The following is a 26,735-nucleotide window of genomic DNA, read 5'->3' on the forward strand; positions in this document are numbered from 1 at the left end:
GCTCCATCGGTTTATACCACCAGTCCATTTCTTCTGTTGCACATCGTAGTCACGTGAGTGTAACAAACTATTTCTCAGCAATTCTCATCCATTGCATATATCCGACATGACCAATACCTTATTGAAGACATTCCCCGTATAATGTTTTCAGACTGAGGACACTGCGTAGGCGAATAAGCCTGCATAATAAGATTGGCACTTGGATGGTGAGTTCAAAGGATCTCAGCTTTGTTTCCCTCGGCCACCACGGTATAATTGCATACTCATCGCACGGGAAATAATGTACAGTATCGTATTTAAGTGTGTGTGTGGGGAGACACCGACGCCGCACATGCTCAGTCCGCAGCTCAGCCTGCTGCTCCTCGTAGGCTCCTCCCTGGCGTGCGCGTGAGGAGAGAAGAGACCGAGATCCGCAAGCGGTTCAGAGGGGGGGTGCGTCGCGCAGGCAGGACCGAGGAGGAATCACCACAGCCCCGGCCGGGACTGCCAGACCCGACCCGCTGGATCCCTGGAGGAACGGAGAGAACACGTCGCCCAAGGGAGAGGAGCTCTGTTCAGGTAACAGTGGAAAACAACACCGCCTCAGTCGCATTAGGGACCTCAGGTGCCGCTGTTGTAATCCGCGCAATACGCGTTGACGGCTGTGTGGTGATGAGGAGACTGCGACTGTGGTTGGAAAGAAAATACAGTATGTTAGGCATGCGAGCAGCTGTCGCGACGTGTGTTGTCCTCAAAGTACGGGAGACACGCGAGACATGATCCCATTTACGCCTCGCCGATCCGCATTCAGTTCACTAAGCGTTCCGCTCGAGGGGGCAATTTGACCGGTCGCGTGCTGTGGGCTACCGCGCGCGACGGAAGCAGTGCATGATGTGCTTACCAGCCAGGGTTTGCGCTGCCCACAATAGACGACAGAATAACAACATATTATCCCATAAAAGAATAGCCTATCCCTGTTGTTGAAGTAGCCTACTGCAACCGTGATTTCTAGCTACAATTTGCCATTGCTGCTGTAAAACCCTATTTTCTTATTTATGCCATCCAGCAGGGTTCGCGCCGGAGTGGCGCTTTATTTGACAATCGAGTTATTTCGGAAGATTGCATTGCTAGCTTGCTACTCCGGAGATGCGAACACCCACGCGCATCCCGTCGTCTCCCTTAGCTACCAGAAGCAGCTGCTCCCAAAATTATAAACGTATAATGTTAATGGTCTACACCGATAATCTCAAACCTGAACAGTTACACACAGACTTGAGTAAATGCCCTACTGTTATTGGCAGATGTATATCAATGGCCAGATCTAATGCAGAACACCAACAGTACTTTGAAAAATAAGAAATATCTACTATAAACCTGACTTTCTGAAATTGTCATATGCTAGCCATTTGTCAAACCATATGTCATCTGACAGGTGTTGAATAACATACAACTAACTCCCTTGCTGATTCTTATATGTAGGTCTATGTGAAACCATATACTGGATGAAAGCACTCTCTCATGTAAGTATCCAATCTTTTCAATAATGCCCTCTTTTACTCATGAATCATATAGGCAAGCCTTTTAGTTATAGACAATTATGATGCCTTAGTTACAAGGTAATCCCATGGCTGGTGGTTTAGGAGTGACTGTTGAGGAAACAGAACGTTCAGATAGAAATGTGTTGTGTAGAGCATAAATGATTGTCTTTCAGATAGAAATAGGGAACCATGTCTGCTCGATTCATTCTTTTTCTATCTGCAACCTTCAGAGCATTTAACATCACTGAATAAAACCCTGGTGTCAGATGCATGGATTGGCCAGCTAGTGGCTGGCTAAAGGATACTGCAGAGAGGAAGAAAGGATGGCATGATGCTGCTGGCTGGGATAGCCCTCCTCATAACACATTCATGGAGAGGGAGGGGCGAGGGGGAAGGCCCTGCCTGCCTGTGGTGCACCCCTCCACCAGCCAACCAGTGCAGATATACTCTTAGTTGTTTTATTTATTTCTCTCTGCGCTACCACAGTCAGGGATGGAAAGAGAGATTCCCCTATTTCTATCTCTCTGTACATTACCCCACCACCAAAGAGAAAGAGGGGGATCTCCCTTCCCATTTCTCTTGCTCTCTCTCGTCCCACCCCTCTGTCTGTCTTTTTCGGTCTTTCTCGGTCTTGATGTTCTAGTAGTCTATCAAATTAACCCTTGCAATGAGGAACTATATATGTGCGTTTTTAATTTTCACAGGATTACTGATTTTGTGTATCAGGAGTTTATTGTAAAATAGAAATGTTCTGTACATGTCAGTTCATAGTTGTATGTAATATCAAAATTCTGAATGATTCATTTTGACAACTCAAAATATCAAGCGTATGGGACGATCTGCCAGAAGATGATTCTGCGATAATTGGCTTTAAAGTTCAATCTTGTGTTCTCTTTAATTTAACAACATGATTTGGGGTATTTCGACTACTATGGTAGAGCACATGGAACAGAACAAGGCTATGCTAATAACTACATTTAGACAAAAATGCAGATAGAGCCTTATAGTCCCAAGCTCTCTGTCATCACCAACATTTCCAAAACGGAGATAGGACTAAACGGTTTTTCTTTGCAAAAACAAGATGGTACTTTGAAAAAAGTGTTTCTGCATGAAGGTTAAATAAAATAAATAAATTAAGAGTATTATGGTATAGGCCTAGTCCAGTTTGGAGGGATTTAGATGTTTTTTTTTTCATCTAGTTCTCAAATCAAATTTGATTTGTCACATACACATGGTTAGCAGATGTTAATGCGAGTGTAGCGAAATGCTTGTGCTTCTAGTTCCGACAATGCAATAATAAACAACGAGTAATCTAACCTAACAATTTCACAACAGCTACATTATACAAACAAGGGTAAAAGGATGAAGAATATGTACATAAAGATATATGAATGAGTGATGGTACAGAACGGCATAGGCAAGATGCAGTAGATGGTATCGAGTTCAGTATATACAGTGCCTTGCGAAAGTATTCGGCCCCCTTGAACTTTGCGACCTTTTGCCACATTTCAGGCTTCAAACATAAAGATATAAAACTGTATTTTTTTGTGAAGAATCAACAACAAGTGGGACACAATCATGAAGTGGAACGAATTTTATTGGATATTTCAAACTTTTTTAACAAATCAAAAACTGAAAAATTGGGCGTGCAAAATTATTCAGCCCCCTTAAGTTAATACTTTGTTGCGCCACCTTTTGCTGCGATTACAGCTGTAAGTCGCTTGGGGTATGTCTCTATCAGTTTTGCACATCGAGAGACTGAAATTTTTCCCATTCCTCCTTGCAAAACAGCTCGAGCTCAGTGAGGTTGGATGGAGAGCATTTGTGAACAGCAGTTTTCAGTTCTTTCCACAGATTCCCGATTGGATTCAGGTCTGGACTTTGACTTGGCCATTCTAACACCTGGATATGTTTATTATTGAACCATTCCATTGTATGTTTTGGATCATTGTCTTGTTGAAAGACAAATCTCCGTCCCAGTCTCAGGTCTTTTGCAGACTCCATCAGGTTTTCTTCCAGAATGGTCCTGTATTTGGCTCCATCCATCTTCCCATCAATTTTAACCATCTTCCCTGTCCCTGCTGAAGAAAAGCAGGCCCAAACCATGATGCTGCCACCACCATGTTTGACAGTGGGGATGGTGTGTTCAGGGTGATGAGCTGTGTTGCTTTTACGCCAAACATAACGTTTTGCATTGTTGCCAAAAAGTTCAATTTTGGTTTCATCTGACCAGAGCACCTTCTTCCACATGTTTGGTGTGTCTCCCAGGTGGCTTGTGGCAAACTTTAAACAACACTTTTTATGGATATCTTTTAAGAAATGGCTTTCTTCTTGCCACTCTTCCATGAAGGCCAGATTTGTTTAATATACGACTGATTGTTGTCCTATGGACAGAGTCTCCCACCTCAGCTGTAGATCTCTGCAGTTCATCCAGAGTGATCATGGGCCTCTTGGCTGCATCTCTGATCAGTCTTCTCCTTGTATGAGCTGAAAATTTAGAGGGACGGCCAGGTCTTGGTAGATTTGCAGTGGTCTGATACTCTTTCCATTTCAATATTATCGCTTGCACAGTGCTCCTTGGGATGTTTAAAGCTTGGGAAATCTTTTTGTATCCAAATCCGGCTTTAAACTTCTTCACAACAGTATCTCGGACCTGCCTGGTGTGTTCCTTGTTCTTCATGATGCTCTCTGCGCTTTTAACGGACCTCTGAGACTATCACAGTGCAGGTGCATTTATACGGAGACTTGATTACACACAGGTGGATTGTATTTATCATCATTAGTCATTTAGGTCAACATTGGATCATTCAGAGATCCTCACTGAACTTCTGGAGAGAGTTTGCTGCACTGAAAGTAAAGGGGCTGAATAATTTTGCACGCCCAATTTTTCAGTTTGATTTGTTAAAAAAGTTCCACTTCATGATTGTGTCCCACTTGTTGTTGATTCTTCACAAAAAAATACAGTTTTATATCTTTATGTTTGAAGCCTGAAATGTGGCAAAAGGTCGCAAAGTTCAAGGGGGCCAAATACTTTCGCAAGGCACTGTACATATGAGATGAGTAATGTAGGGTATGTAAACATTATATTAAGTGGCATTGTTTAAAGTGGCTAGAGACACATGTATTAATCAAATCAAATGTATTTATATAGCCCTTCTTACATCAGCTGATATCTCAGTGCTCTACAGAAACCCAGCCTAAAACCCCAAACAGCAAGCAATGCAGGTGTAGAAGCACAGTGGCTAGGAAAAACTCCCTAGAAAGGCCAAAACCTAGGAAGAAACCTAGAGGAACCAGACTATGAGGGGTGGCCAGTCTTCTTCTGGCTGTTTTTTAAGTAATTAATTTGCATTTTATTGCATGACATAAGTATTTGATACATCAGAAAAGCAGAACTTAATATTTGGTACAGAAACCTTTGTTTGCAATTACAGAGATCATACGTTTCCTGTAGTTCTTGACCAGGTTTGCACAAGCTGCAGCAGGGATTTTTAACCACTCCTCCATACAGACCTTCTCCAGGTCCTTCAGGTTTCGGGGCTGTCGCTGGGCAATACGGACTTTCAGCTCCCTCCAAAGATTTTCTATTGGGTTCAGGTCTGGAGACTGGCTAGGCCACTCCAGCATCTTGAGATGCTTCTTACGGAGCCATTCCTTAGTTGCCCTGGCTGTGTGTTTCGGGTCGTTGTCATGCTGGAAGACCCAGCCACCACCCATCTTCAATGCTCTTACTGAAGGGAGGTTGTTGGCCAAGATCTCGCGATACATGGCCCCATCCATGCTCCCCTCAATACGGTGCAGTCGTCCTGTCCCCTTTGCAGAAAAGCATCCCCAAAGAATGATGTTTCCACCTCCATGCTTCACGGTTGGGATGGTGTTCTTGGGGTTGTACTCATCTTTCTTCTTCCTCCAAACACGGTGAGTGGAGGTTAGACCGGCAGGGTAGCCTAGTGGTTAGAGCGTTGGACTAGTAACCGAAAGGTTGCAAGTTCATATACCCTAGCTGACAAGGTACAAATCTGTCGTTCTGCCCCTGAACAGGCAGTTAACGCTAGGCCGTCATTGAAAATAAGAATTTGTTCTTAACTGACTTGCCTAGTTAAATAAAGGTAAACAAAAAAAGACCAAAAAGCTCTATTTTTGTCTAATCAGACCACATGACCCTCTCCCATTCCTCCTCTGGATCATCCAGATGGTCATTGGCAAACTTCAGACGGGCCTGGACATGCGCTGGCTTGAGCAGGGGGACCTTGCGTGCCCTGCAGGATTTTAATCCATGACGGCGTAGTGTGTTACTAATGGTTTTCTTTGAGACTCTGGCCCCAGCTCTCTTCAGGTCATTGACCAGGTCCTGCTGTGTAGTTCTGGGCTGATCCCTCACCTTCCTCATGATCATTGATGCCCCACAAGGTGAGATCTTGCATGGAGCCCCAGACCGAGGGTGATTGGCCATCATCGAAAATCTTCCATTTTCTAATAATTGCGCAAACAGTTGTTGCCTTCTCACCAAGCTGCTTGCCTATTGTCCTGTAGCCCATCCCAGCCTTGTGCAGGTCTACAATTCTATCCCTGATGTCCTTACACAGCTCTCTGGTCTTGGCCATTGTGGAGAGGTTGAAGTCTGTTTGATTGAGTGTGTGGACAGGTGTCTTTTATACAGGTAACGAGTTCAAACAGGTGCAGTTAAGTAATGAGTGGAGAACAAGCGGGCTTCTTAAAGAAAAACAAACAGTTATGTGAGCCGGAATTCTTACTGGTTGGTAGGTGATCAAATACTTATGTCATGCAATAAAATGCAAATTAATTACTTAAAAATCATACAATGTGATTTTCTTAAATTTTGTTTTAGATTCTGTCTCTCACAGTTGAAGTGTACCTATGATAAAAAAAATTACAGACCTCTACATGCTTTGTAAGTAGGAAACACTGCCGATTTTGCAGGTTATCAAATATTTGTTCTACCCACTGTACATATGAGATGAGTAATGTAGGGTATGTAAACATTATTAAGTGGCATTGTTTAAAGTGGCTAGTGATATATTTTTTACATGTATGGCAGCAGCCACTCAATGTTAGTGGTGGCTGTTTAACAGTCTGATGGCCTTGAGATAGAAGCTGTTTTTTAGTCTCTCAGTCCCTGCTTTGATGCACCTGTACTGACCTCGCATTCTGGATGATAGCGGGGTGAACAGGCAGTAGTGCGGGTGGTTGTTGTCCTTGATGATCTTTATGGCCTTCCTGTGACGTCGGGTGGTGTAGGTGTCCTGGAGGGCAGGTCGTTTTCCCCCGGTGATGCGTTGTGAAGACCTCACTACCCTCTGGAGAGCCTTATGGTTGTGAGCGGAGCAGTTGCCGTACCAGGCGGTGATACAGCCCGACAGGATGCTCTCCATTGTGCATCTGTAAAAGTTTGTGAGTGCTTTTGGCGACATGCCAAATTTCTTCAGCCTCCTGAGGTTGAAGAGGCGCTGCTGCTGTACCTTCACCACACTGTCTGTGTGGGTGGACCAATTCAGTTTGTCCGTGATGTGTACGCCGAGGAACTTAAAACTTAGTACCCTCTCCACTACTGTCCTGTCGATGTAGATAGGAGGGTGCTCCCTCTGCTGTTTCCTGAAGTCCACGATCATCTCCTTTGTTTTGTTGACGTTGAGTGTGAGGTTATTTTCCTGACACCACACTCCGAGGACCCTCACCTCCTTCTTGTAAGCCGTCTCGTCGTTGTTGGTAATCAAGCCTACCACTGTGGTGTCGTCTGCAAACTTGATGAATGAGTTGGAGGCGTGCATGGCCACGCAGTCGTGGGTGAACAGGGAGTACAGGAGAGGGCTCAGAACGCACCCTTGTGGGGCCCCAGTGTTGAGGATCAGCGGGGTGGAGATGTTGTTACCTACCCTCACCACCTGGGGGCGGGCCGTCAGGAAGTCCAGGACCCAGTTGCACAGGGCGGGGGGTCTCGAGCTTGATGACGAGTTTGGAAGATACTATGGTGTTAAATGCTGAGCTGTAGTCGATGAACAGCATTCTCACATAGGTATTCCTCTTGTCCAGATGGGTTATGGCAGTGTGCAGTGTGGTTGCGATTGCGTCGTCTGTGGACCTATTGAGGCGGTAAGCAAATTGGAGTGGGTCTAGGGTGTCAGGTAGGGTGGAGGTGATATGGTCCTTGACTAGTCTCTCAAAGCACTTAATGACGACGGAAGTGAGTGCTATGGGGCGATAGTCGTTTAGCTCAGTTAATTTGCTTTCTTGGGAACAGGAACAATGGTGGCCCTCTTGAAGCATGTGGAACAGCAGACTGGGATAAGAATTGATTTAATATGTCCGTAATCACACCAGCCATCTGGTCTGCGCATGCTCTGAGGACGTGGCTGGGGATGCCGTCTGGGCCTGCAGCCTTGCAAGGGTTAACACGTTTAAATGTTTTACTTACGTTGGCTGCAGTGAAGGAGAGTCCGCAGGTTTTGGTAGCGGGCCGTGTCAGTGGCACTGTATTGTCCTCAAAGCGAGCAAAGAAGTTGTTTAGCCTGTCTTGGAGCAAGACATCCTGGTCCGCGACGGGGCTGGTTTTCTTTTTGTAATCTGTGATTGACTGTAGACCCTGCCAAATATCTCTCGTGCCTGAGCTGTTGAATTGTGACTCTACTTTGTCTCTATAGTGACGCTTAGCTTGTTTGATTGCCTTGCGGAGGGAATAGCTACACTGTTTGTATTTGGTCATGTTTCCGGTCACCTTGCCCTGGTTAAAAGCAGTGGTTCGTGCTTTCAGTTTCGAGCGAATGCTGCCATCAATCCACGGTTTCTGGTTGGGGAATGTTTTAATAGTTGCTGTGGGTACGACATCGCCAATGCACTTGCTAATGAACTCGCTCACCGAATCAGCGTATTCGTCAATGTTGTTGTTTGACGCAATGCAGCGTGGAATCAGGTTGGTCGGACCAGTGTTGAACAGACCTGAGACCGGGAGCTTCCTGTTTTAGTTTCTGTCTATAGGCTTGAAGCAACAAAATGGAGTTGTGGTCAGCTTTTCCGAAAGGAGGGCGGGGGAGGGCCTTATATGCGTCGTGGAAGTTAGAATAACAATGATCCAGGGTTTTACCAGCCCTGGTAGCACAATCAATATGCTGATAGAATTTAGGGAGTCTTGTTTTCAGATTATCCTAATGTAGGCTAATGTGATTAGCATGAGGTTGTAAGAAACCCCAAAAAATCCCAGGATATAGACATATCTGATATGGGCAGAAAGCTTAAATTCTTGTTAGTCTAACTGCACTGTTCAATTTACAGTAGGTATTACAGTGAAATAATACCAATCTATTGTTTGAGGAGAGTGCACAATTATCAACTTGAAAATGTATGAATAAACCAATTACGCACATTTGGGCAGTCTTGATACAACAGTTTAAAAAGACATACAATGGTTCATTGGATCAGTCTAAAACTGTGCACATTCACTGCTGCCATCTAGTGACCAAAGTCTACATTGCGCCTGAGCTGGAATAATTACATTAGGGCCTTTCTCTTGCCATTAAAAGATGAAGGTGCAATTATTTTTTTAAACGCATGTTTTTCTCTTAGTATCTTTTTACCAGATCTAATGTGTTATTCTCCTACATTAATTTCACATTTCCACACACTTCAAAGTGTTTCCTTTCAAATGATATCAAGAACATGCATATCCTTGCTTCAGGTCCTGAGCTACAGGCATTTAGATTTGGGTGTCATTTAAGCTGAAACTTGAAAAAAGAAAAATAAAGAAACTGTATTCTGGGTAGCCATTTGATTAGCTGTTCAGAAGTCTTATGGCTTGGGGGTAGAAGCTGTAACCTCTCTGGGATATGTGGGTTGCTAGCGTCCCACCTGGCCAAAAGCCAGGGAAAATGCAGAGCGCCAAATTCAAATAAATTACTATAAAAATCAAACTTTCATTAAATCACACATGCAAGATGGCAAATTAATGCTACACTTGTTGTGAATCCAGCCCAACATGTCAGATTTCAAAAAGGCTTTTCGGCGAAAGCAAACGATGCTATTATCTGACGATAGCACCTCCGTAAACAAAGAGAGAAACCATATTTAAACCCTGCAGGCGCGACACAAAACGCAGAAATAAAAATATAATTCATGCCTTACCTTTGACGAGCTTCTTTTGTTGGCAATCCAATATGTCCCATAAACATCACAAATGGTCCTTTTGTTCGATTAATTCCGTCGGTATATATCTAAAATGTCCATTTATTTGGCGTGTTTGATCCAGAAAAACATCGGTTCCAACTTGCGCAACATGACTACAAAATATCTTAAAAGTTACCTGTAAACTTTGCCAAAACATTTCAAACTACTTTTGGAATACAACTTTAGGTATTTTTTTACGTAAATAATCGCTACAATTGAAGACGGGATGATCTGTGTTCAATACAGGAGGAAAACAAACTGTAGCTAGCTTTCTGGTCACGCGCCTCTATCTAACAGTACACTTCAAGTGACCCTCGTTCAAGATGGCCATACTTCTTCATTACACAAAGGAAAAACCTCAACCAATTTCTATAGACTGTTGACATCCAGTGGAAGCGATAGGAACTGCAAGAAGGTCCCAATGAAAACCAATTGAAAAGAGAGTGACCTCAAAAACAAAATCTGAATGGTTTGTCCTCGGGGTTTCGCCTGCTAAATAAGTTCTGTTATACTCACAGACATGATTCAAACAGTTTTAGAAACTTCAGTGTTTTCTATCCAAATCTACTAATAATATGCATATCTTATCTTCTGGGGATGAGTAGCAAGCAGTTGATTTTGGGCATGCATGTCATCCGGACGTGAAAATACTGCCCCGTCACCAAGAAGTTAAGAAACCTTTTGGACCTAGACTGGACCTAGACTTGGCACTCCTGCCGTGTGGTAGCAGAGAGAACAGCCTATGACTAGGGTGGCTGGAGTCTTTGACAATATTTAGGGCCTTCCTCTGACACCGCCTGGTATAGAGGTCCTGGATAGCAGGAAGCTTGGCCCGAGTGATGTACTGGGCCATACGCATTACTCTCTAATGCCTTGTGGTCAGAGGCCGAACAGTTGCCATATCAAGCAAGGATGCAACCAGTCCGGATGCTCTCGATAGTGCAGCTGTAGAACTTTTTGAGGATCTGAGGACCCATGCCAAATCTTTTCAGTCTCCTGAGGGGGAATAGGTTTTGTCGTGCCCTCTCCACGACTGTCTTGGTGTGTTTGAACTATGATAGTTTTTTGGTGTTGTGGACACCAAGAACTTGAAGCTCTCAACCTGCTCCACTGCAGCCCCATTAATATTGGGGCATGCTCATTCCTCCTTTTCCTGTTGTCCACAATCATCTCCTTTGTCTTGGTCACTTTGAGAGGTTGTTATCCTGGCACCACACAGCCAGGTCTCTGACCTGCTCCCTATAGGCTGTCTCATACTTGTCGGTGATCAGTCCTACCACTGTTGTATCGTCTGCAAACTTAATGATTGGTGTTGGAGTCGTGCCTGGCCATGCAGTCATGAGTGAACAAGGAGTACAGGAGGGGACTGAGTACACAACCCTGAGGCCGTGTTGAGGATCAGTGTGGCGAATGTATTGTTACCTACCCTTACCACCTGGGGGTGGTCTGTCAAGAAGTCCAGAATCCAGTTACAGAGGGAGGTGTTTAGTCCCAGGTTCCTTAGCTTAGTGATGAGCTTTGAGGGCACTATGGTGTTGAATGCTGAGCTGTAGTCAATGAAAAGCATTCTCATGTAGGTGTTCCTTTTGTCCAGGTGGGAAAGGGCAGTGTGGAGTGCAATAGAGATTGCATGATCTGTTGGGGCGGTATGCAAATTGGAGTGGGTCTAGGGTTTCTGAGATAATGGTGTTGATGTGCGCCATGAGCAGCCTTTCAAAGCACTTCATGGCTACAGACGTGAGTGCTTTGGGTCGATAGTGATTTAGGTAGGTTACCTTAGTGTTCTTGGGACTATGGTGGTCTGCTTGAAACATGTTGGTATTACAGACTCAGACAGGGACAGGTTGAAAATGTCAGTGAAGGCACTTGCCCGTTTGTCAGCTCATGCTCGGAGTGCACGTCCTGGTAATCCGTCTGGCCCTGCGGCCTTGTGAATGTTGACCTGTTTAAAGGTCTTACTCACATCGGCTAAAGAGAGTGGGATCACAGTCGTCCGGAACAGCTGATGCTCTCATGCATGCGTCTGTGTTGCTTACGTCGTGCGAGCATAGAAGTAATTTAGCTCGTCTGGAAGTCTCGTGTCACTGGGCAGCTCGCAGCTCTGCCTCCCTTTTGTAGTCTGTAATAGTTTGCAAGCCCTGCCACATCCGACGAGCGTCGGAGCCGGTATTGACGCTTTGCTTGTTTGATGGTTCGTCGGAGGGCATAGCAGGATTTCTTATAAGCATCCCGCTCCTTGAAAGTGGCAGCTCTACCCTTTAGCTCAGTGCGGCCTACCTGTAATTCATGGATTCTGGTTCGGGTATGTTCGTACAGTCACTGTGGGGACGATGTCCTTGATGCACTTATTGATGAAGCCTGTAAATTATGTGGTATACTCCTCAATGTCATCAGAAGAATCCTGAAACATATTCCATTCTGTGCTAGCAAAACAGTCCTTTAGCTTAGCATCTGCGTCATCTGACCACTTATTTATTGACCGAGTCACTGGTGCTTCCTGCTTTAGTTTTAGCTTGTAAGCACGAATCAGGAGGATAGAATTATGGTCAGATTTGCCAAATGGAGGGCGAGGGAGAGCTTTGTATGCGTCACTGTGTCTGATCTTGAGTTTATTTTCTCCTCTGGTTGCACATTTAACATGCTGATAAATCTGTTTTACCAAATTTCTAAGTTTTCCTGCATTAAAGTCCCTGGCCACTAGGAGCGTCACCTCAGGATCAATGTTTTCCTGTTTGCTTATGGCTTTACACAGCTCATTGAGTGTGGTTTTAGTGCCAGCATCAATTTGTGGGAGTAAATAGACAGCTACGGAAAATAGTGTGGTCTACAGCTTATCATGAGATACTCTACCTCAGGCGAGGAAAACCTCGAGACTTCCTTAATACTAGATTTCGTGCACCAGCTGTGGCTTACAAATATACACAGACCGCCAACCCTTGTCTTAATGGAGGTGGCTGTTCTATCTTGACGATGCAGCGTAGACCCCGCCAGCTGAATGTTATTCATTTCGTCGTTCAGCCACGACTCATGAAACATAAGTTATTACAGTTTTTAATGTCCCTTTGGTAGGATATTTGCGATCGTAGCTCGTCTATTTTGATATTCAATGATTGTACGTTGGCTAATAGGACTTATGGTAGAGGCAGATTACCCACTCGCCATTGGATCCTTACAAGGAACCCTGACATACGTCCCCGATATCTCCGTCTCTTTGATGGGGATGTGGGCCTTGTCATGTGTCTGAAGTAAATCCTTTGTGTCCGACTCGTTAAAGAAAAACATCTTTGTCCAGTATGAGGTGAGTAATTGCTGTCCTGATATCTAGAAGCCCGTTTTGGTCGTACGAGACGGTGGCAGAAACATTACGTACAAAATAACTTACAAATAACGCAAAAAACACACAATTGGCTGCAGTTTTACGGTCTCCTAAGCATTTCCTCCGGTGCCATTGGAATGTTTTGACAATGTTGAAACTGGTGATGTATGTTGTGGGACAGAAAATGGGCTTGTAGGCTAGCAGACTAAAGAGGTTCATTGTAGCTCGGCTAGGTAAGGGACTTCGCTGCATTGTCTGTGTATCTTTATTACAAGGTTCTGTAATATTACTGCAAACCAGTAACTTTCATATTTTTAAACTAATTTCTTTCTCATAGTCTCGCCATGAAGGTGATCATCACTGAGGGGAGAGGATGTAGTAGGCATGGTACTGTCTGACTGTACTGCTGGTATGCATCTGATTTGAGCCAACAGTGAGATGGATTGGAATAATAATGCAGGTAGAGTAGCTTCCAGTCTTTACCAAAATATTACAGGTGATATGTTGTGGTGTTGGAGACTGTCATGCTCTTGAAGTAAGCTTAGATGTGGAGAGGGAGGAGTGTGAAGGAGAGAGGAATTTTCACTCTATAGCTGAATGTTCCAATATCCTCTTGTATATGTATTCTAAGAGCTCAGTGGGTCTGGGCAACTTAACCTTGCTCCTCCACAGTCTAAAGACTTGATTCGAAACAACCCCTGCTGAATGTTGACCAAAATCTTCCCAAGGCTGATTCATTATGTTTACTGGTCATTGCAGTGTAAGACGAACTCTGCAGCAGTGGTAGACGCTAATAGAAACCGATCAGATCATTTTCTTAGGACCTTACACATGTTGAACAGCTTTGATTTGAAACTCATGACTAGAGAGTTTTTGAAGGCTCTTGTTTGAGAGACTATGTGAAGATACACAAAAAACGTGTGGACATGCAAGCATGTCTTCACATGGTGATGGGAGCCCTGATAAGGAAATATCTTTCAGCTGAGAAAGAATGCCACCTACAAAACTGGCTGACCTCAACGAATATGTCAGATCTTCTCCTTCCAGCTGTGGAGGAGCAAGGTTCATTTGACATCTCACCTCACATGAGATCTGGATCATTGAATTACTTCTCAGTTCCTAGTGATCTTAAGAGCATCCCCTCTTTTAGCCCAGAGAAGTTGGATTTGTTTCTGACACCCCTTCATAGAGTTTCTTCATCACTGGAACTTGGCAAGTGAAGTTCACTGGATGGTATCGGAACTAGATGCCTGCATACAATCATTAGCTTGTGCACTAGTTACGTTACTGATGGACTTGACCAGGAATCCACTCGCTGTTTGTGTGGCATTTCTCTTGATGTCTTCACAAGATATTGTTTTAATAGACAGACTGGTCAAAGATACTTTGGCCTTACTGCTGATAATGTCACTGGGACTTCGAGCTGACAACCATGACTTTACTTGGTGATGGGACTCTGGAGAAATTAGTCTCTAAAATATTGTCTGCTCTCATGTTTGCTTATCAGGGCCTCAAGATCTTCAACCATGCGATATCCATCCCAAAAATGATCATCTCAGTGAACGGTTGAGTTTCTAATTATAGTAATTTCAGCAAAATAACTGATTGCTGTTCTATTATGCACCTGAATGTTTCCTTTTTTTGTACGATTTTCTTATAACATTTGAGTTTACAATACAACACATACGAACGACAATATCATACAAAGGTCAATTACATTACATCTGCCCAGACCCACATGTTCACACCCCCATCTCCAGTGCACGCATCACTCTCTGCCACATGGCCTCAAACTGCACCATTTTGTTTCTCTCCGCATTTAGATAATAATACATTTGTCCTTTCCATTGTGTTAATGACAGAGGATTGGTTGATTTAAAAAAAATATATAATAATTCTCCAGTTTTTATGTATATGTTTTTCCAAGATGATTGATGGGAAAAGTATCATCCAACCAATTGGGTATTTAACTGCACCCTCGTATGCCATGTCTTGAAATATGCAGACAGATGGATTCAAAGTAAATTGACATTGTATTACTTCTCACATCCAACTTTTTAACTCCATAACTTTTGGACTATATAACATTCCCAGAAGGCATGGATTACTGAGTCATTGTTAGTTTTACACTTAAGATATGACTCTGCCGTTGTGCTGTAGAATTTGTGAATTTTGTCTCTTGTCTAATACATTCTATACGTGAGCTTATACTGGGTTAAGCATATATATTTAAAGTGAACTGTAATTTAGTTATGTTCCAACATTCCCTCAGTCTTGTGCCAATATCCATTATTTTTAAGTATTGGTTCTAATAGTAGTCAGTTGGATAAACTCTCTGCAAGGTTTCTTATGGCTTACCTATCATGTGAATATAATTTTCTGATTGACATAGGATTCCCTCAAGATTGCTGTGATGTTCAAAGATTTCGAATCAAAATTGTGATATATAACTTTTAAGTTGCTTGTATTTTAAAATATCTGCATTGGTCAATCCAAAATAGCTTTTTAATGCTTTCATGGAAATAAGTATTTCCTATTACCAAGTCATTTACCCTTTTTATGCCTTTAGTTTTCCATGTGACCAATTTATTGATGAATTCTGAAAAGCTATCCAAGGATTGTTCCATAGGGGTTTTTAGGGAGTGATATTGGTTCTTGTAGAATACGTCAAATGTTCCATGTTATAGTGTTCTTAGAGAATGAGCGTAAGCTTTTTTAATATGTACCCATTGTTCCTATTTAGTGCATGTAACAATATGTCTCAAGTAAAAGCCTTGGATGGCGAATCAATACAATTGCAAGTCTGGAAGGTTAAAACCAACCTCAGACATAGGAAGATGTAAAACTTTATTTTTTTGTTTGATGAGTTTTATTTGCCCATATAAAGTCTTATGACCGTGTATACTTCTTTTAAAGAAAGTTTTTGGTGGGGTAATTGGTCTTACCTAGAATAATTATAGAAACTTTGGGAGCCATGCCATTCTTAAGAGATGCGTTCTACCTGTTAGATTAATGGGAAGATTTGTTCCATCGGTCTGCTGTCACATTGTTGAGTAATGGGATTGCTGTAGATCAAGGAGTATTCTCTTATTCTTATTGACATTATTTTGTTTTTTTCTCACGTTAATTTTATATCCTGAGATTTTAGAGTATTCTGAAAATATTTTTAGTTGGGGTGCATTGAGGTTTCAATATTGGTCAGGTATATCAAGAGATTGTCTGCAAATAAGTTGACTTTATGTTCATCCATACTGATACCTGTTTATATTTGGATCCTGTCTAATTCTTTCTGCAAGCGCTTCAATTTCACCTGAACATTTTCCACTGACGTTTATAGAAACCGTGTTGATTAATTCATTATTAAGAAATTATTAAGATGTGATGTTTAATGCAATTACAAGGTAAAATAACTTGAATGCTTCAGATGACGAGGTCACTCAGAACACAGACAGGCAGATGTGGAGACTGGGAGAAGTTCCTATAGGATCAGAAGAGAAAGATCTGAGCATTCATAATAGCAGGATCTAACCATATTTTCTAGTCTCATTTAAGGAGTGAATAAATATCCACAAGTAATTGGGGATTCAAATGGATTTGTTAAGGTGACTAGATCTCTAATTCACACACACACACACAACTAGAACATATTTCCAGAAGTAAATGTGTGTGTGTGCTTGTTTAGTTGTCTAAAAGTATTTTATGCTAGTGGAAGAAGTAAGCACATTAATGACTTGCTCCATTAGAAGTGTCTGCCAGAAGGCTATCCAGTAAAACAAACACTTATTACAAAGTAAAGATAATGATAATTATATGAATATTGTTGAATAGAAACATGTTTAGTATGCCTAACATTAGCCTATAGACCTGTTATTCAGATTCATCAACTTCTCTCCAATCACTTACATTTAGGCTTTAGACCTATTAGCTGTTGATTGCAGCTGAACCATATAGATGACCGTGTAAGTTCTTGAACCTTATCTCCGAGCTGCAGCCATCTACCCATTTGACTTGTGTAGTGTGGGAGAGAGTAGGCGTGTGCCAGCATGGGGGGTTTTCCGCTGCAGTCACGATCGAGACTCCTCTGCACCATCTGTGTCACATTCGGCCTCCAACTGCAACCTCATCATTTCCACAGGTATTCAGCTGATACATGTAATCAGTGAGTCTGAATTGAATCAGTTGCCTTCATCAATATTAGGGGTAGGCTATCTATTTCATTATGACAATATCAAATGTAGGTTTATCCATCAGTGAATAGGCTATTGATGGCAGATGTTGGTGATGGTCTCTATGGTGATGGTCTCTATGGTGATGGTCTCTATGGTGATGGTCTCTATGTGAAGTAGATTTTTAGCAGATGTGAACACCTCTAAAAAGCTAAATTAATAAATAAATAAAATTGTGAGTAAGCATAGACAATTGTTTTCCAAAGGTCTGTATACTGTAGGTCAGGATCCATATTTATCAAGCATCTCAGAGTAGGAGTGCTGATCTAGGATCAGGTTCCCCCTGTGCATCTAGTCTTTATTATTGTGATATAAAAGCCAAAACTGACCCTGAATCAGCACTCCTACTCTGAGACGCTTGATGCACATGACTATTGGAAAGGCTCACAGCTCTGAGGGCATAAGCCCTATGAGTCTGAAGGCTGTGGGTGCATCCCAAATGTCTCCCTATTCCCGAAATAGTGTACCTTTTATTGACCAGAGCCCATAGGGACTCTATAGAGAATAGGGTGCTGCTTAAGATGCACACTGAGTCCATAATTTTCCATTCATATTATGAATAAATGGAGGGAAGCAGAGTGTGGGTATGAATCATTCACTGGTTTAACGGTCAGATCTAGAAGTTGGGAGCTTTGATTGACAGCTCAGGTGTTGTGCAGCTTATTCAGGTGTTGTACAGCTTGTTTTTCGTAATTTTTGCAAATGTATTAAATGATATACATGAATATCTAATTGACATAAGCATTCACATTCCTGAGTCAATACTTTGTAGAAGCACCATTGGCAGCAATTACAGCTGTGAGTCTTTCTGGGTAAGTCTCTAAGAGATTTGTATCAAGGATCTGCTGCCAAGGCAGCAGCTACTCTTCCTGGGGTCCAGAAACATTAAGGCAGTTACAGAGAATTCAGAAAGTATTCAGACCCCTTGACTTTTTCCACATTATGTTATATTACATGCTTATTGTAAAATGTATTATTGTTTTTTTCCCCTCATCAATCTATACACAACACACCATAATGACAAAGTAAATGCCAAGAGTGTGCAAAGCTGTCATGCAGGCAAAGGGTGGCTATTTGAAGAATCTCAAATATAAAATAGATTTAGATTGGTTTAACTTTTTTTTGTTACTACATGATTCCATATGTGTTATTTCATAGTGTTGATGTCTTGACTATTATTCTACATTGTAGAAAATAGAAAAAAGTAAAGAAAAACCCTTGAATGAGTAGGTGTTCTAAAACTTTTTACCAGTAGTGTGTATAAAATATTACATGACATTACATTTCATAACATTTTACCAAATGCATTTTGTGTGTTCCCTCAGGCCACTACACCACTATCACATATTTACAATACAACATCCATGTGTAAGTGTGTGTGTTGAATGCGTGTCTTATCGCGTCTGTGCCTGTGTGTGTGTCTCTTCACAGTCCCCGCTGTTCCATAAAGTTTTTCATATCTAATTTTACTGCTGACATCAGTTGTGGGGTAGAGTTCCATGTAGTCATGGCTCTATGTAGTACTGTGCACCTCCCATAGTCTGTTCTGGACTTGGGGACTGTGAAGACCTCTTGTGGCATGTCTTGTGGGGTATGCATGGGTCTCCAAACTGTGTGCTGGTAGTTTAAATGGACAGCTTGGTGCATTCAGCATTTCAACACTTCTTACAAAAACAAGTAGTGATGAAGTCAATCTCTCCTCCACTTTGAGCCATGAGAGATTTACATGCATATTATTGTTAGTTCTCCGTGTACATTTAAGGGCCAGAACAGTAGTCCAGGTGCGACCAAACTAGAGCCTGCCTAGTTGATATTGTTGTTAAAAAGGCAGAGCAGTGCTTTTTTATGGATAGGCGTCTCCCAATTTTACCTACTGTTGTATCAACATGTTTTGACCATGACTGTTTACAATCCATGGTTACTCCAAGCAGTTTAGTCACCTCAACTCAATTTCCACATTATTTGTTACAAGATTTAGTTGATGTTTAGAGTTTAGTGAATTATTTGTCCCAAATACAATGCTTTTAGTTTTTTAAATATTTAGGACTAACTTATTCCTTCCCTGCCATCCATTTTGAAACTAACTACAGCTTTTTGTTAAGTGTTGCAGTCATTTCAATCGCTGTAGTAGCTGACATGTATATCTGTAGACACACTTGCTTTACTCAAGGCCAGTGGCATGTCATTAGTAAAGATATAAAAAGTAAGGGGTCTAGACCTGATTCTACCTGGATTATGTTGGAGAGGCTTCCATTAAAAAACACCCTCTGTGTTCTGTTAGACACGTAACTCTTAATCCACAATATAGCATGGGGTGTAAAGCCATAAGGAATACGTTTTTCCATCAGCAGATTGATCTATAATGTCAAAAGTCACACTGAAGTCTAATAAAAAAAAACAGCCCCCACAATCTTGTTTGCTCACCTGGATTGCACAACAGTTGCCCATTTATTCTTTAAAAAATTCTTTAAGCTCTGTCAAATTGGTTGTTGATCAACCATTTTTCAGGTCTTGCAATACATTTTCAAGTAGATTTAAGCCAAATTTTTAACTCAACCATTCATGAACATTCACTGTCTTCTTGGTAAGCAAGTGTAGATTTGACCTTTTTAAAGTTGTTATCCTGCTGAAAGGTGAATTCATCTCCTAGCGTTTGGAGAAAAGCAGACTGAACCAGGTTTTCCTCTAGGATTTTGCATGTGATTAGCTCCATTTCGTTTATTTTTTGTCCAGAAAAATTTCCCGGTCCTTAACAATTACAGCATAACAATAACATGATGCAGCCACCACTATGCTTGCGAATATGGAGAGTGGTACTCGGTAGTGTTGAGGCAAATCCAATACAACAATTTCTATTCAGGAAAAAAGGTTAATTGCTTTGCCACATTTTTTTGCAGTATTACTTTAGTGTCTTGTTGCAAACATGATGGATGTTTTGGAATATTTGTATTCTGTACAGGCTTCCTTCTTTTCACTGTCAGTTAGGTTAGTATTGTGGAGTAACTACTATGTTGTTGGTCCGTCCTCAGTTTTCTCCTATCACAGCCATTAAACTCTGTAACTGTTTTAAAGTCACCATTGGCCTCATGGTGAAATCCTTGAGCGGTCCTCCTCTCTCCGGCAACTGAGTTAGGAAGGACGCCTGTATCTTTGTAGTGATTTGTTGTATTGATACACCATCCAAAGTGTAATGAATAACTTCTCCATGCTCAAAGGAATATTCAATGTCTGCTTTTTTTCCCCCATCTACTTAAAGGTGCCTTTCTTTGAGGCGTTGGAAAACCTCCCTGGCCTTTGTGGTTGAATCTGTGTTTGAAATTCACTGCTCGACTGAGGGATCTTACAGATAATTGTACTTGTGGCGTACAGAGATGAAGTATTCATTCAAAAAACATGTTAAACACAATTATTGCACACAGAGTGAATCTATGCAGTTTATACTGAACAAAAATCTAAACTCAACATTTAAAGTGCTGGTGCCATATTTCATAAAATAAAAGATCCCTGTAATGGTCCATACGCACAAAAAGCTTATTTCTCTCATTTTGTGCACAAATTTGTTTACCTCCCTGTTAGTGATTATTTCTCCTTTGCCAGGATTTTTCTCCTTTGCCAAAATACATTTTTTTTTAAATGGAACCTTTAACTGGGCAAGTCAGTTAAGAACGAATGCTTATTTACAATGACGGCCTATTGGGGAAAATGACAGATTTTTACCTTGTCAGCTCAGGGATTCGATTTAGCAACCTTTGGGTTACTGGCCCAACGCTCTAAACACTAGGCTACCTGCCACCCCAAAATAATGCCGCCAAGATAATCCATCCACCTGACAGGTGTGGAATATCAAGAAGTTGATTAAACAGCATGATCATTACAAAGGTGCACCTTGTGTTGGTGGCAATAAAAGGCCACTAAAATGCCACAGAGGTCTCAAGTTTTAATGGAGCATGCAATTGGCATGCTGACTGCAGGAATGTCCGCCAGAGCTGTTGCAAGATAATTTAATGTTAATTTCTCTACCATAAGCCGCCCCCAACGTCGTATTAGACAATTTTGCAGTACGTCCAACCGGCCTCACAACCGCAGAACACTTGTAACCTCTGTGGGGGTAATTCTAACCAAAAGGAGAGAGGCTGTATTCTTCAAAACAACTTTATTAAAAGATTTGCAAAAATGGAGCAGTTAACTATGCACTTCAACAGTTGTGCAGTTTAAGGCCCAACGAACAGTGTCGGCTCTCAACTTTTATAGAGAAGTACATCCTTTTTGTATACATGGCAGTCAGCAGATAGTGTGTAAAAGACAATTAGTTGTCTGTGCAGATTTAAGATGGCTTGAGGGTTCAACCGTTAAACTGCATTCACAACAGTAAACACTATAATATGCTCCTTTCTGCAAGTTTCCATATGTGTGACTTCCTGTATGTAGTAAACCCATGGGATGTCACATGCTACGGTCACATCCAAACGGATCTTGGCTATATACCCAATCTTATGACTAAGTCACACAAAGACAAGTTTGTGTCAGTGTAACGGATGTGAAACAGCTAGCTTAGTTAGCGGTGCGCGCTAAATAGCGTTTCAATCATTGACGTCACTTGCTCTGAGACCTTGAAGTAGTAGTTCCCCTTGCTCTGCAAGGGCCGTGGCTTTTGTGGAGCGATGGGTAACGATGCTTCGAGGGTGACTGTTGTTGATGTGTGCAGAGGGTCCCTGGTTCGCGCCTGGGTATGGGCGAGGGGACGGTCTAAAGTTATACTGTTACACCAGGTTGGAAAAAACATTATCATATAACAAGACACTGTTCTTTAAGCAGTAAAACACAGGATAGCATGACTAATTGTGTAATTTTCCACGCCACCTCGCAAGCCCAGGACTTCCACACCCGGCTTCTTCACCTGCAGGATCATCTGAGACCAGCCACCCAGACAGCTGATGAAACTCAGGAGTATTTCTTTCTGTAATAAAGCCCTTTTGTTGGAAAAACCTAATTTTGATTGGCTGGGCCTGGATCCCCAGTGAGTGGGCCTCTCTCCCAAGTGGGTGTGCAAACCCATGGCCCACCCATGGCTGCACCCCTGCCAAGTCATGTGAAATCCATAGATTAGGGCCTAATGAATTTATTTGAGTTTACTAATTTCCTAAAATGAACTGTAATTCAGTAAAATCTTTGAAATTGTTGCTTATTGCGTTTATATTTTTGTTCAGTATATTATGTGACATGTTAAGCAAATGTTTACTCTATAGGCAGACGTGTGTGAGCTACTGTAGTTCAAATGTCCAAATGTCTAGCCTAAATCTGAATTATTAAATTGGGTTAAATTAAAATAATTCCTTATTCCTCTGGGAGATTATGTATTCATCCCTTGATATGAAAGGCTTACTTCACTCATCGAAGTTAATATGATTTTAAAACCTTTTTAGAGATTTGATTTGGCATTCCTCCATTTTCTGTTTTTCTGTGATCATTTTCTGTGATCTCATGTCTCCGGAGACCACTTCAAGATCAGCGCAAGAAAATGGCGTAAAGCTTTTTTATTATGTAAAAGGATTTGGTTGATTGACTTGACATTTTGACGGCCTGTATTTCCTTTGATTAAATATTGTATTTCATTTTTTATGAAACGCTGACTTTTTCTTGTGCTGCTGTTGCATTACAAGCCCTTGTCAGAAAAGAGAAGTTGAAAGAAGACAGGTCAAACTGAGCTTAGAGTACTGTAGGGTGAAGTTGCCCCTAGACGCTGATCTCGGGTAAGTTTTTAGCATTTTCCCCACTAATGGTTAAGGTTAAGATAAGGGGATGGGAAGCTGATCCTACATCTGTACCTAGGTTAAACTTCACCCTGGAGCGAGGTTCAAAGCTAAAAACCATAAGGATGGGGAAAAATAAAGTGGATGGTCTATGTGCTTTTGTATTCAACTCCCATTCTTCTTATCGTGTCTCATTTTATATTGCTGTTGGTGTTTCTGGATAACTTTTGGCTGGTATTGAAGTGTGCGGTGTGTTTGGTTGACAGTTTGCCTCTAAAAGGCTTCTGGCATCTATCTTTTCCATGCTCCTGTAGTGAACGATCTGTCTGCAGTTCAGTTCTGCCAGTGTATTCCTGGGACATTTGAGATTGAGTCGACATCAGACAGACAATGTTACGTGATTTTAAAGAGAAGTAGCCTAACTACCCTCACCTCACCTCTCCACACACACATACACACACTCCTCCTCTTCCCATTCTGGCCCTCTATAAGATCTCATTACATATCCTGCTCCCAAGGCAAAAGAGCAGTGTGCCTTATTTAACCGAGTTGCTATGCAGAAATCCTTCCCATTGGTTTATTTCCCAATGGCCTTTAGATTGTCTTTGTAGGATTAAGCGCGATTAAAAAATATAAAGAAACCAGCTGTGTAGCTAACAGATAAGCCTTTTGATTAGTCAGCTCATTCTATACAAGCCTGTTGGAACTGTATGTACTGTGTAGGCAATTTGGTAGCCATTTTGTTTCGTCACTGGCCAGTAGCAAATCTGAAGTGTCAAATTAACCTTGAAGAGAACATCCTGCTTCGTCTCCATGGTGATTTGTTGAGTCCTTGATCTCCTGTCACATCGTATGGTGAGGTCATCAACAGCTCGTTGCGCTGGGACAACAAGTAGAATAGCTTGTTTCCTCAACAGCTCTGTCAATCTATCTACGTTTATTTTCTGCTATTATGGACTGTATCACAACTTTTGATACATGCGTGTGTGTATTTGTCCATAGTGTAGCCTACCCAAAAGGTAAAACGTAATAATATTGACACATGCTAATCTTCAAGGATATAAGAGACCTGTTGGTAGGAGACCAGTTGCAGGTCACTAACAGAGCCCCCTGTCTCCCCTGTCTCCTGCGTGTGGTCCCTACGGGCTGTAGGATGTTCTCGTCTGTGAAGGCCTTCGAGGGGCAGCAGTACTCCACCCTGAAGAGGCAGTGCCTTGCCAGCGGCCTGCTGTTCGAGGACCTGCGCTTCCCCGCAGTGGATGACACCCTCTTTTACCAGGGCAACAGGATCGGACGTGTGCACTGGAAGAGACCCCGGGTGAGTGAGCTACTACTACTACTTCTTCCACTACCATAAAACATTTTTTTTAAGACTGCTGAAGCAAGCACGCCATTTTTCTTTCGAAAATGTATTCATGGTTTTTTTGGACAGAGACATATAAACACCTTTGCAATACGTTGCGTATAGCTCATGCAATACGTTGTGTATAGCTCATGCACATTTTCTACACCTGTCCCTAGATGGTCTTTTCTCCTCACGTTTACACTTACATATCCTTTTCACACTACTGAGGCGGGCTGTGTTGGGCTGGCATGGTCAGCAAATGTTGTGCTATTTAGGTTCATGCTTGGTAGACTGGAGCTAAACACACACACACTCACTTCCTGTGTAAAACCACAGGCTATGAAGAAGGAGAAGATAGTAGCCAAAATATCAAAACGTATATTGTTTTTTTTTTTGTGAAGGAGAGTATTTGGATTTGTATTGATTGATACAGGGTAGAAGTAGACTGAGATGGGGACATAGATGGACACAACACCGAAAACGGCACAGTCGTGGATCGAACCCCTGCCTCCCGGGGAAATGTGTAATCAAGGGATAGCAGCAATACCACTATGCCAGCCCCTGGCCCCAATATATTGTGTGCAAATCATGTTATTTTATAAGGACCCCTAGTCCCATATTGGGCACCTCTGTAGTCCTTAATGGGAGCTGCATTTTGTACCATATAATTTGCTGAACAGCTTCACTCACTCAGAATAGCAAAGACATCTGGTTTGCCAAGAACACTGACTCTGTAGTGTGTGTGTGTGTGTGTGTGTGTGTGTGTGTGTGTGTGTGTGTGTGTGTGTGTGGAGTCAGATGTTCCCACGGGGGGACCAAACCAACACCAGCTAAAAAAAAACAAGCTAAGCTGGAGCCTAGGGCCAGACAAAGTGTTAGGAAGTGTCCAAGTCAATTATCCCTCCCTCTCCTCTCCCTCTCTCCTCCTTCCCAAACCCCTCTCCTCTCTTTCCGCCCAGAGTGCCGCTCATTCCAGAGTCCCAGAGCAGCTAGACATGAGAAGTGTGGTGCGGCAGGCAGCAATCATAACGGTGATATCTGGGTCACACAGATGGCCTGTTTGGGTCTATGTGGCGATGTCAGCCTGTCATTTTACAGCGTTTTGGTGGTTGGTGTGGAGTCGCTTAATGACTCAGCAGAGAGGCATGGAGAATTGAAAGGTGGAAGGAGGAGAGCTATTTCCACGTCCATCTCTCTATGACACAGGATATTCCAATTTCTTTCTCTCACTTTTTATGGCGGTTGTTTGTAAGTGAGGACTTGGTGGACTGTATATTCTTTAGGTTAGGTTTTACTTTATGTGTTCGCTCCCGTGTGCTGGTTAGGGCACAGATGACAGACATGTATCAAATTGTATTGTCACATACACATGTTTAGCAGATCTTATTGCGGGTGCAGCGAAATGCTTGTGTTTCTAGCTACAACAGCGCAGTAATATCTAACAAGTAATATCTAACAAATTTCAAAATCACACACACAATTCACACAAATCTAAAGTAAATGAATGGAATTAAGAAAATATAAATATTTGGACGAGCAATGTCGGAGTGGCATAGACTAAAATACAGTAGAATAGAATACAGTATATACATATGAGATGAGTAATGCAAAATATGTAAACATTATTTTAGGTAGGATTCCAGTTGAGGTGGTTTAATAACGCCGAAGATGCACAGGCACGGAACAGCACCACACAGTGTATGGAGGGTCTAAGGCACTTAGTGGTCTGAAAACCTGCCTCAACCAAAGTGTGTGTGTGTGTGTGTGTGTGTGTGTGTGTGGTCTGCAAGTAAAGAGATAAATAAAGATACAATAGTGACTGACAGAATACAATCTCCAATTCACATCTCTTATAAACAATATGCAATGCTATAACATGCCTATGATGACTTAATGCTATACAGGACCATACAGCGCAATTAAAGGGATTCTGACTGTACTCATTTGAGATCAAAGGGGTGCTGCCACACGTGTACTACAAAGCAAAGCACCATCCTCTTCAGTACAGGGCTACAACTGCACAATGAAGTTGAATACCTCTAAACAGTGAAATACGATGTAATACCCATATGTTGATGTACCATGAACCTACATTACCATTCAAAACTTTGGACACACCTACTTACTTCGTTATTTTTTACTATGTTCTACATTGTAGAATAATAGTGAAGACATCAAAACTATGAGATAACACACATGGAATCATGTAGTAACCAAAAAAGTGTTAAACAAATCAAATTTGAGATTCTTCCAGGAAGCCACCCTTTGCCTTGATGACAAAGTTGCACACTCTTGGCATCATCTCAACCAGCTTCATGAGGTAGTCACCTGGAATGCATTTAAATTAACAGGTGTGCCTTGTTAAAAGTTCATTTGTGGAATTTCTTTCCTTCTTAATGCATTTGA

General features: G+C 42.0%; 1 protein-coding gene across 1 annotated transcript in view; it reads left to right on the forward strand.

Moving 5' to 3' along the window:
• Positions 1-334: 334 nt before the first annotated feature.
• The window catches only part of LOC110534864 (calpain-5-like), an 82,721-nt gene continuing 56,320 nt past the window's right edge, over positions 335-26,735 (forward strand). Inside the window, exons 1-3 of the mRNA XM_036989870.1 lie at positions 335-558; positions 1,459-1,499; positions 24,137-24,302. Coding sequence (XP_036845765.1) covers positions 1,498-1,499; positions 24,137-24,302 — 168 coding nt within the window. The 5' untranslated portion in view covers positions 335-558; positions 1,459-1,497. The remainder of the gene's footprint in view (positions 559-1,458; positions 1,500-24,136; positions 24,303-26,735) is intronic.

Source organism: Oncorhynchus mykiss, chromosome 10 (genome assembly GCF_013265735.2).
Source record: "Oncorhynchus mykiss isolate Arlee chromosome 10, USDA_OmykA_1.1, whole genome shotgun sequence".
In the NCBI taxonomy this organism is placed as follows: Eukaryota; Metazoa; Chordata; class Actinopteri; order Salmoniformes; family Salmonidae; genus Oncorhynchus; species Oncorhynchus mykiss.